Consider the following 10,609-nt stretch of genomic DNA (forward strand, 5'->3'; position numbering starts at 1 on the left):
ACTATGGAGCTCAGGATCCTGCTGGGGCCCAAGGCTGGGGGGGGGAAGAGCTTGGATCACGGCTCAAAGGGAGGGCTACTCCGTGCATTCCAGCAGTTGTGTAAGTTCAACGCGGCGAGCAACGCGACGTGCGCGCACACCGGCGGGGGCTCGCCTCCTTCCCAGCGGGTTCGCGCGCGCGGCCCGAGGACTGGGGCTCGACGCCCGCGCACAGCTTAGCCCCGCCCGGCGCCCCGAGACGGCGCCCGCGCATTGGGCGCCACGAAGCTGTTCCTCTCGCAGTTGGTCCAGTCCGGGTGGAGGGTGTGCGCACGCGCCAACGGCGCCCCCTGGGGAGAAATCACGTGGCAGCCGGAAAGCGTGGCAGCCACCGCGAGAACCTTCCCCCTGCAGCGCCTCGGGGGCTGGAGCGAAAACAGCGACGTATTTCCGCTTCCGCCATCTCTTCCTCTTCCGGTCTTCTAGGACGCCGCGCCGGCCGGTACTGCGGCTCCATCCCCCTGGGTGGGACGCGACCGCAGGCATGGCCATGTTCGAGCAGATGAGGGCGAACGTGGGCAAGTTGCTCAAGGGTATCGACAGGTCTGAGCCTGGTCGGAGGGAGGGCTACTGGTCCGCGGGGTGGAGGAGAGCCTTTCTGGAGACCGCAAGGGGGTGGTCAGGGTCCTGGGGTGGGATTTTCCAGTCTTCTGGGGGAGATGTTTAAGGAAAACAGCATTGCAAGCCGTCTAGAGGCGGGAGATAACCTTGCCTTGTCTCCCCACTTTAATTGTCTTAAGGCCTCTCAGCCCCTCAGTTTTCCTCTCCACTGTGACAGTGCTCTTCACCTCGACCTTCTTTTCTCATATCATTCATTCAACACATGTTCACTGTCAGCGCCGGGCAACGTTGGGGACCAGAAGTGACCAAGCCAGCCGCTGGCCATGCTTTCATGGAGTCCCCAGTTCAGAGTCACGACAAAACCGTCAATAGATAGTGATAGCTGAGAGCAGTCAGAGCTGCGATGGGGGAAGCACAAGCAGATTGGTCAGAACTGGAATGGGAGAAGCTAGAGCGGAGAGGATGGGGATGGAACAGGGGTGAGGTCTGGAGAGGGGAGGAAGGGGGGGGGGCGTGTCAAAGATGTCCGGGAGCCCAGGTATACAGGTTGCAATGACTGATTGTCTGAGAGGTTGGGGAAGCATCCTAGGCATCAGACCCCTGGCTCCGATGGGATTTAGAGCTTAGGCTCAGGTCTGAGATATGGGTAAGATAAGGGAAGAAAAGGAGGAAGGAGCAGGTTACTGTGCCCACCCACCCCCCCCCCCATCCTCAAAAAAAGTAACTGGCCTCAGCTCCTGTCTTGTCTCTGCTCATCCATCTTGATTCTTCTCTAGATACAATCCTGAGAATCTGGCCACCCTGGAGCGCTATGTGGAGACACAGGCCAAGGAGAATGCCTATGATCTGGAAGCCAACCTGGCTGTCCTGAAGCTGTGAGTGTCTGCCTCCAACCCCAATCCCATGCCAGTGGCCAGCAAGGTAGCACTTCCAACACTGGGTGGTACAGGAGTAGGGGGTAGCCTACAGCATGAAGCATCTTTTGGTGTGCAAAACTAGGAATCCAAGGAAGTTAGAGCAGGAGGATGGATGTATTGTTGTTGTTTTTTTAATATATTTTTATTGATTTTTACAGAGAGGAAGGGAGAGGGATAGAGAGTTAGAAACATCAATCAGCTGCCTCCTGCACACCCCCCACTGGGGATGTACCCGCAACCAAGGTACATGCCCTTGACCAGAATCGAACCTGGGACTCTTCAGTCCGCAGGCCGATGCTCTATCCACTGAGCCAAACCAGTTAGGGCAGGATGGATGTTTTTTAAAAGTTAATTACAAAACACACATACAGGCTAGTACATAAAACAAATATAGTTGGCTCTCCATATCCACAGGATCCACATCAGTGGAAAGGTTGAAAACATTCCCCTAAAAATGTGATGTTGCTGATGTACTGTGTAGTTAGACCTACTATGGTTATATCTGGATTAAACATGTACAAACGTTTTTCTTGTTATTCCCTAAACCCATGGTCGGCAAACTGCGGCTCGCGAGCCACATGCAGCTCTTTGGCCCCTTGAGTGTGGCTCTTCCACAAAATACCACGGCCTGGGCGAGTATTTTGAAGAAGTGGCATTAGAAGAAGTTTTAAGTTTAAAAACTTTGGCTCTCAAAAGAATTTCAATCGTTGTACTGTTGATATTTGACTCTGTTGACTAATGAGTTTGCCGACCACTGCCCTAAACAATACAGTATAACAACTATTTACATGGTATGTAATTGTATTGGGTATTATAAGTAATCAAGAGATGGTTTAAAATGTATGAGAGGAGCTCTAGCCAGTTTGGCTCAGTGGATAGAGTGCTGGCCCGTGGACTCAAGGGTCTCGGGTTCAGTTGCAGTCAAGGACACGTACCTCGATGCAGGCTCGATCCCCTGCCCTGGTTGCTGTGCAGGTAGGAGGTAACCAATCAATGTGTCTCTCTCACATCCATGTTTCTCTGTCTCTCACCCTCCCTTCTACTCTCTCTAAAAATCAGTGGAAAGATATCCTCGGGTGAGGATTAACCAAAAAGTAAAAATATGTATGAGAGGACGTGCATCGGTTATATGTAAATACTACATTGTTTTATGTAAGGAACTTGGGTCTGTGGATTTTGTTATGCACAGGGGGTCCTGGAACCAAGACCTGGTGGATACCGAGGGATTGCATATTGTTTAAGAAGTAATTATAAATTCACCCATATGATCACCATCCATATTGCAAAACTGAGTGTTGCTAGCAACTCAGGTCCTTTGCCCCACATGTTTTATGTCAGTCACACCTACCGCCCACCCTGGTAACCACTCTTAGGTTCAAATGGCCTGACTTAATGTGAGTTTACCACACATGCATGCATCCTGATCACGTTAGCTCAGGATTGCCTGTTTTGAACTTGATGCAAGTAGAGTCCTACAGAACAAGTTCTGCATCTGGCTGCTTCCACTGAGCACTGGATTAATGAGGTCCAACCATTTTCTGTGGCTGCAGTTTTTATCCGTTTTCCTGTGAACAGACGTTTGGGTTCCTCTCCCTCAGTACTTTATTGGCACACAGCTGTGTAATTTTTATGATTGCATAGCTTCAATTTTAACATCTGTACAATAGATGTATTTATGGGGTTGTTTGGGTTGTTATTGGTGATCGCTACTTAGGGAGTGTTCACCATGTGGTAGTTGCTGTGCTATAAGCTTTGCATGTATGAACTCACTTAGATGCTATATTGTCCTTGTGAGGTAGATATGGTTGTAATTGCCCCATTTTGCAAGGGAGGAAACTGATACACAGAATTTAAAATAAGAAGTCCATGGCCACTCAGCAGGGAAGTTTAAACCCAGGCATTCTGGTTCCAGAGCCCTAAACCACTATTTGAGACTTCTCTCTACTCATTTACTGGTATTTGTGGATCAGTTAACAGTATCTTGTCTTATTGTGGTTGTGAAAATTAACTGTCCTTGTTGACAGAGCAGGAAAGTAGGGTCAGGGAGGTCATGTAGCCAGAGAATCTGTGGTTGGGATTGGAGCCCAGGCATGTATAGTTCCCAGGCTCTGGGCCAAAGCAGTGTGTACCCTGCCTCACGCCTGGTGAGGCTTCTGGGACCTGGAGATGCCACCTGTTGCTGTGTCTCTTGTTTCCCTTCTCAGGTACCAGTTCAACCCAGCCTTCTTTCAGACCACGGTCACCGCTCAGATCCTGCTAAAGGCCCTCACCAACCTGCCCCACACTGACTTCACCCTTTGCAAGTGCATGATCGACCAGGCCCATGTATCCTTCCAGTTCTTGGGCCCACGTGTGTGTGGGAGGAGGCAGGGGCAAGAAAGGTCATTTCACTGGGAAGTGGTCTGTGCGTTTAGTCACACTTGAGTGCCTGCTCTGGGCTTGGCCCAGTGCTGGGCAGGGCTGGGGCCCTGTGGTGGTTAAGGCAGGCCTGTCCCATGTTAGTGACAGCCTCGTGTATTCAGGGCTCAGGGTTAGAGGGGCCAGAGGAGGCACCTGACCTTGCCTGGATGTTAGAGCCTCCTGGAGGAGAGACCATCTGAAAGGTGAGGAGTTAGGTGAAGTGGTAGGGAAGGTGATCCAGGCAGAGGGAACAGTATGTAGGGAGGCCTGGAGGAAAAGAGCTCAGTGCTGTCTTTTAAAGGCTATGGAAGTTCAGCATAGCCATGCCATAGCTTTCAAAGTGGAATTTGGGAGGGCACCAGGGAGCTGTAGAGTGATGGGGGTAGATTTATGCTTTAGAGAGACTCTCATGAGGATTCTAGTTGAGTCAAGACCACCAGGCCAGAGGCAGGAGGGGCGGGGGCTAGACACCAGGCAGAAGGCATGAAGAGCTGGATTGTCAGCTAAACTTCATTTTATGTATCCTCATTGCCTACTTAGCACTGTGCTGGCCTTCAATGAAAAACTGTTGAGTGAAAAATCAATGAATTGGATCCCCCCACCTCCCCTTGCGTTTCTGTAGCTGATCTAACACTTAACTAGGAAAGCCTCTAACTTTAATTACTTGAGAAACTTGGCAGAGTCCCCCAACCATGCTGGGCCCTATGCTCATAGTGACCACCATCCCAGGGTTGTCACAACTACTTGCCTATTACTGGCTGAGCTGAGAAATGGCTGCTTCCTCATTGAACCTGTTCTGCCAGGTGTGTCCATGAGAGTGCCTCCCTTCTGAGAGATTGTCCACCTTCTCCAGGGTTCTGTTCTGGTGGGGGTTTTTTGTTGTTTTTTTAAATATATTTTATTGATTTTTACAGAGAGGAAGAGAGGGATAGAGAGTTAGAAACATCGATGAGAGAGAAACATCGATCAGCTGCCTCTTGCACACCCCCGTACTGGGGATGTGCCCGCAACCAAGGTACATGCCCTTGACCGGAATGGAACCTGGGACCCTTGAGTCCGCAGGCCGATGCTCTATCCACTGAGCCAAACCGGTTTCGGCTGTTCTGGTGGTTTTGAAAAAAATAGGCATACAGTACACTGTTAAAAGTACAAAAAAAATTTTATATAGGGGAAAAATGGCTTCTCTCCCCTGTCCCACAGCTCCCCCAGTCCCCTCATAGGAGGCAACAATTGTTTGCTGTTCTTAGGGACCTTTCCACAGATATCCTGTAGCTACATAAGTACAACTGTGTATGTTTATATTCACACTATATATAAATCGTGCACCTGAGGGGGTTGGGGGGGTCCCTCAGCCTGGCCTGCACCCTCTCGCAGTCTGACATCCTTAGCACTGTCGTGGAGGCGAGAGAGGCTCCCCCTTGCCAGCCAAGAGCCCGACTTCTGGCTGAGCACCCCCCAAACCCCCCTCCAGTGGGAGGACAGCGCACTGAACACCAGGGGGCAGCTCCTGTGTTGAGTGTCTGCCCCCTGGTGGTCAGTGTGTGTCAGTGACCAGTTCTGCCATTCCCTTGATTTGCATATTAGCTTTTTATTATATAGAAAAGGGTATGTCCCCCACCCAAATCGTAAGCTGTTCTGCACATTGTTCTGCATCTTTTTTTTTTTCATATCAGTGTGTCTTGTGTTCTGTGGGAGTTGGCTCAGTCTCTGCGGACAGTCAGTGATTGATGTCATTGTCCCCATCATTGGATAATTCGGTTGTCTCACCTTCTGCCATTACGACCCGTGCTGCAGTGACCAGAAGAGGTGGGTAGGGAGGGCTGGCTTAGGACTTCACAGTATGCTCCTCAGGCTCTAGGACCATTTTCCCTTAACGTTTTTCTCCAGCAAGAAGAACGGCCCATCCGACAGATTTTGTACCTTGGAGACCTGCTAGAGACCTGCCACTTCCAGGCCTTCTGGGTAACTTCCCTTGGATCCAAGGGCAGGATGGGTGACTGGGCCACACAGAGCGGACTGATAAAAGTAATGACCATGCCCATTATTGGCTTCCTGTGAACAGGGCTTTGCAAGCAGGATCTCACAGAATCGTGATCCTCACACAGAGCCAGGACTCCCAGGTTGCCCCCTGTGCCCACAGGGCTCAGGCATCCTTCCAGTAAAAGGCCTCCATCACCTGAACTGCCCCCTTTCTTGTTCTAACTGGAACCTGATCCTCCACTTCTGCAGCTTCCTAAATGGGACCCACTGCCCTAGAGTTTTCTTCAGCAATAATTTCTCCTTCCTCTGGCCACTAATGTTAAACATTTCCACTCTCTGACCACTTCCTCCTAGCTTTCCAGCTCCCCCACCCCCCACCCCCTGTGAGGTCTCCAACTGACATCCTTGGGCTGACCAGCACTCCAGTCCTTTGTTCTATTTCCTCTTAGCAAAAGTCGTGCGTCCCTCCTCCCCGGGATCCCCCCTCCCCCTTCCCACCACCCACACACCTGTATCTGAGATGATATAACAGGCTCTAGAAAAAGCCATCCAGAGCACGTGACAACCCAGATCCACAGTCCTCCACCCTTCTTGGCCTAGGCTCTTGCCCTAGACAGCTCTTCAGACCTCCCCTCCCACCCCACCCTTTCTTCTCACCTCAGCTTATGATCTGGTTGCTTGTTCTGTGGGAAAATAGAAGCAGCCAAAAGCAGAACTCACACATGTCCCTGGTCCTGACATCATGGCAGCTGACTGAGCATCTGCAGCTTTGAGGGTCGTTTGTCCCTCTTATTATGTCAGGCCATCTGGTGCACTGTCCCCTTTCCCTTGTACCCACTCAGTGGTGTTACAGTAGCAATTCTCCCTACTGTCTTGTAACATCAAACGTGGCCTTCCTGGGTTTGTGTCACCATAGAACATGCCTACTCTGCAGTTCTAGCATAACAGAGCTCTTGCCCCCACCGTGGTGGCTCAGCGGTTGAGCATCGACCTGTGAACCAGGAGGTCACTGGTTCGATTCCCAGTCAGGGCACATACCCGGGTTGTGGGCTCGATCCCCAGTAGAGGGCATGTAGGAGGCAGCCGGTCAGTGATTCTCATCATTGATGTTTTTATTTCTCCCTTTTTCTGTGAAATCAATAAAAAAGTTCTTTTAAAGAGAGAGCTGTCCCTGACCTCCACATGCGCTCTGTCTCCTGCCCCCTTTCTCTGCGCCCCTTTACAGCCAGACTCGGCTAGGGGACTGGCTGCCCAGTTTGCCCAGGTCTTTCCAGGTTTTAAAACTGCAAATGTCACATCTCAAAACTCCTCAGTTTCAGGCAGGTGGGGACGGTTGGTCACCCTGCTCCTGGGACACAATGCCTGTGGTCAGTCTTTTCTGCTCACTTGAACCCACTCCAGGCTTTTGTGACCAACCCTCTGACCCTGCTCCCCAGCACAAACACACTCCATGAAACTTGTCGAGGTCAAAGGTTGCTAGATTCAGTAGGCAGTTCTCAGTCCCCCATCTTACCTGTCCTGTCAAATCCTTTAATCACTTGGCTTCCAAGACAACTGCTCTCTTGACTTTCCTCATACCTCACTGGCTACTCCTTGTCCTTGTGGCTTCTGCATTTCCCTCACTAATGTCGGAAGGCGCCTTTGCTGAGAAGATGACACGAGTAGAAACCATAGGGGAGGGGAGGAGAGTTCCAGACACAAGAACAGTCAGTGCAGCCCTGGCCAGGTAGCTCAGTTTGTTAGAGCTTCCTGGCCAAGGTTTCGGGTTCAATCCCCAGTCAGAGCACGTACAAAAGTCAACCAATGAGTGCATAAATAAGAGAACAACAAATCGATGTTTCTCTTTCCCTCTCCCTTCCAGTCTCTAAAAATGAATAAATTTGGAGTGAGGGGGTAAGTGGGAGGAAGTGAGGGCATAGATCCTGTGGGGCCTTGAGGGCCATTGTAGGACATGGTAGGCTTTTTCTCTGAGTGAAATAGGAGCAAAGTGAGTGCATTTAGCTAATCTGTATCTGTCCCCTCTCCGAACTGGGTTCTGCCTACCAGATTTAAACCCTAGGTTTAATTTTGAGCAAATCACTTAACTGTTCTGAGCCTTGGTTTCTTTATCCCTAAAATGGGCATAAAAATAAAATAGGGTTGCACACAGAAGAATGGCTGGCATATGGGGGTCGATTGTTAATATTTTTAAGATTAGCATTCTTGATAATATTAAAATTGTCAACATTGTCATTCCTCTCACAGCAAGCCCTGGATGAAAACATGGACCTTTTGGAAGGTATAACTGGTTTTGAAGATTCTGTCCGAAAATGTAAGTCCCTTTTTGAAACAGCTCCCAGGCAGGGGTGAGGGGGAGGCAGGTAGGGACTGTCAGCAGGGTCCTGGGAGGGGGGCGTGGCTCTTTACCATCTTTGTCCCTGACCTCCACAGTTATCTGCCATGTCGTGGGTATCACTTATCAGCACATCGATCGCTGGCTGCTGGCCGAGATGCTCGGGGACCTGACCGGTAAGATGCTCTCTGGGTCCCTAGGGCCAGCCTAGGAAGTTCAGGGTAGTCTCGGGTAATGGGCCTCAGCCAGCTCCTCTGATGGATCCATCCCTTCCTCACCCTGTGGTTATTGAGGGCCCAGCCCAGGAAGGAAGGAAGGAATTGGTATAAGACATTCCCTTCCTTAGGGAAGATATATCACATTCATTTGTTTATTCTGTATTAATTATTGAATGGCTGCTCTGTGCCAGACACTGTTCTGTCCAGTAGTAATTCATGCAAGACAGCTTGTAGAGTAGGGCGGGGGCAGCATTTGAACAATTGCAGCCTGAGGGCAGAGCAAATGTGAGGACCCTCAGGCAGGGGGCCCTGTCATGTTCCCTGGGTGGCTGGAGCAGAGTGAGTGTAGGTGTGGGTGGGTATAGGGAGTCGATAGCAGAGAAGTGGTGGTGGGAGGGAGATCTCTAGATACAGCAGGGCCTTCAAAGACTTTGACCTTTACTTTGTGTGAGATGGAGCCACAGAGGGTTCTGAGCAGGGAGGGACATGATCAGATTTATGTTCTTAAAAGATCCTTCTAAAAAGAAAAAAAAGGGTGTGTGTGTGTGTGTTTGCACATTTATTTCAAGTAACAGTACACCCTCTTGCCCTATATCCTTAGTGACATATTTTCCAAGGGTGAAAAAGAACGGCAAAGAAATTCTCAAACCTGATAACCACAGGCTTATTGTTCGTGGTAATGATGACATCGTGATTTTGAAACCATTTCATGTAGGTCGGGGGAAAAGCAGTTACATAAATACACTGTGGCTATTAGAAACCAAGGTTTGCACTGGGAGAGAAAAGAGATAAATAGAAAATAAGACAAAAGTCCGTGTGACATGTAAGGATGAGAAAGGTAAAAAGCTCCCCTTGGCAGCCGTCTGGAGAAGGAACTATAGAAGGAAGTGCAGAGGTGCTGCTGCTGTCCGGGTAGAAAATGCTATTGGCTTCTGAAGCATTTGGGCAAGGAGGGTGCCTGGGCTTTTGGATCCCAGGACCCCTGGTACTGCAGGATTGGGTGACCAAAACCCCCGTGTTGCTGTGTCACCTGCAGACAGCCAGCTGAAGGTGTGGATGAGCAAGTACGGCTGGAGCGCTGATGAGGCGGGCCAGATCTTCATCTGTAGCCAGGAAGAGAGCATTAAGCCCAAGAACATTGTGGAGAAGATCGACTTTGACAGTGAGTGGTACCCTGAGGCCTCAGGGTGTGTGGCTCAGCCGGTGCCCTTCCGCAGAGACCCGGGCTAGGAAATTTGCATCTGCCAGACTCCACTGACCTCTTCTGTCCCAGGGCTGCCGCCCAGGAAGGAATAGCAGGGAGTACTGGTGTCCTTCCCTAGAACTTTGCGGCCCTGTGTCCTGCCCCACGGCACTCAGTAAGACTTCCAGGGGCCTGGAGGGTTGTCCCCACACACTTACTGGTTCCTGGGGCTCTGTCCCATTGTCTCTCCTTTGTCCTTGGGGCTCCCGGGGCCTCAGCCCTGGCATCGGCTAAAACGCAGCAGAATGCCAGAAAGTACAGGCTCTGGAGTTAGGCTAGTGGGTGGGAATCTTGGTTCTGCACTTTGTGGCTGTGTAACTTTGGGCAAGTGATTTTAGAGACTTATTGGTACAACAAGGCTTCTCAGTGCAAACCAGTTAACTTGGTACCTATTGAGGAACCAGATTGCGTGGGCACTTGGGTACTGTAGACCCTCACTCTGAGGTACCTGTTCTGTGTAAGAACTTACTGGAGCAAATGGTTCAGTGAGGAGATGCAAGTCCAGCACAGAGTGTCTTGCAAATAGTACACGTTACTACGATAATAGTAACACTAGCAGGCATTGTTCTAATGCATCCTTAATCCTACCCTAGTTAGGATAGATGCTTCCTACAGGTGGGGAAACTGATGTACCTGGTACCTGGCAGAGCTGAGACTTGAACCCTGGGCCTCCTTGCTCCAGAGTCCAGACTTTTAACTCCTGCCCCAAACTGCCTTTGTGATAGTGACTCGGGCCCAGAAGGGAGTAGTGATCTGTTGACTTTGGAGAATTGTGGGTGCTATAGTTAGTGACTGGAACTTTGTCTCCCATTTTCACCACATTGACCCTTGGTCTCACCTTCTCTTCTCAACAGGTGTGTCCAGCATCATGGCCTCCTCCCAGTAACTTGCAGGTGCTTAATAAAGATTTATTGCCTTA

At 50.3% G+C, this 10,609-nt stretch overlaps 1 protein-coding gene across 3 annotated transcripts; it reads left to right on the forward strand.

Moving 5' to 3' along the window:
* Positions 1 to 430: 430 nt before the first annotated feature.
* On the forward strand, positions 431 to 10,609 carry EIF3K (eukaryotic translation initiation factor 3 subunit K). Of its 3 annotated transcripts, none has more exons than XM_054710685.1 (8): positions 431 to 582; positions 1,377 to 1,475; positions 3,722 to 3,842; positions 5,805 to 5,879; positions 8,142 to 8,208; positions 8,328 to 8,405; positions 9,049 to 9,158; positions 9,484 to 9,587. In XM_054710685.1, exons 1-8 carry the CDS (start codon positions 524 to 526, stop codon positions 9,493 to 9,495), a joined length of 621 nt encoding a protein of 206 aa, XP_054566660.1. In that variant the 5' UTR covers positions 431 to 523; the 3' UTR covers positions 9,496 to 9,587. The 3 variants fall into 3 exon arrangements, with proteins under 3 accessions (XP_054566660.1, XP_008137858.1, XP_054566661.1); XM_008139636.3 differs by lacking the exon at positions 9,049 to 9,158 and adding an exon at positions 10,545 to 10,609 and having other exon boundaries at positions 432 to 582; positions 9,484 to 9,609; XM_054710686.1 differs by lacking the exons at positions 431 to 582; positions 9,049 to 9,158 and adding an exon at positions 10,545 to 10,609 and having other exon boundaries at positions 1,458 to 1,521; positions 9,484 to 9,609.

Source organism: Eptesicus fuscus, chromosome 21 (assembly GCF_027574615.1).
Source record: "Eptesicus fuscus isolate TK198812 chromosome 21, DD_ASM_mEF_20220401, whole genome shotgun sequence".
In the NCBI taxonomy this organism is placed as follows: domain Eukaryota; kingdom Metazoa; phylum Chordata; class Mammalia; order Chiroptera; family Vespertilionidae; genus Eptesicus; species Eptesicus fuscus.

Bases quoted from the DNA above. Each gene is read 5' to 3' on its own strand.
- EIF3K (XM_008139636.3), top strand. From the start codon at position 524: ATGGCCATGTTCGAGCAGATGAGGGCGAACGTGGGCAAGTTGCTCAAG. The intron at 583-1,376 runs GTCTGAGCCTGG...ATTCTTCTCTAG, and splicing joins TTGCTCAAGGGTATCGACAG to ATACAATCCTGAGAATCTGG. The intron at 1,476-3,721 runs GTGAGTGTCTGC...TTCCCTTCTCAG, and splicing joins AACCTGGCTGTCCTGAAGCT to GTACCAGTTCAACCCAGCCT.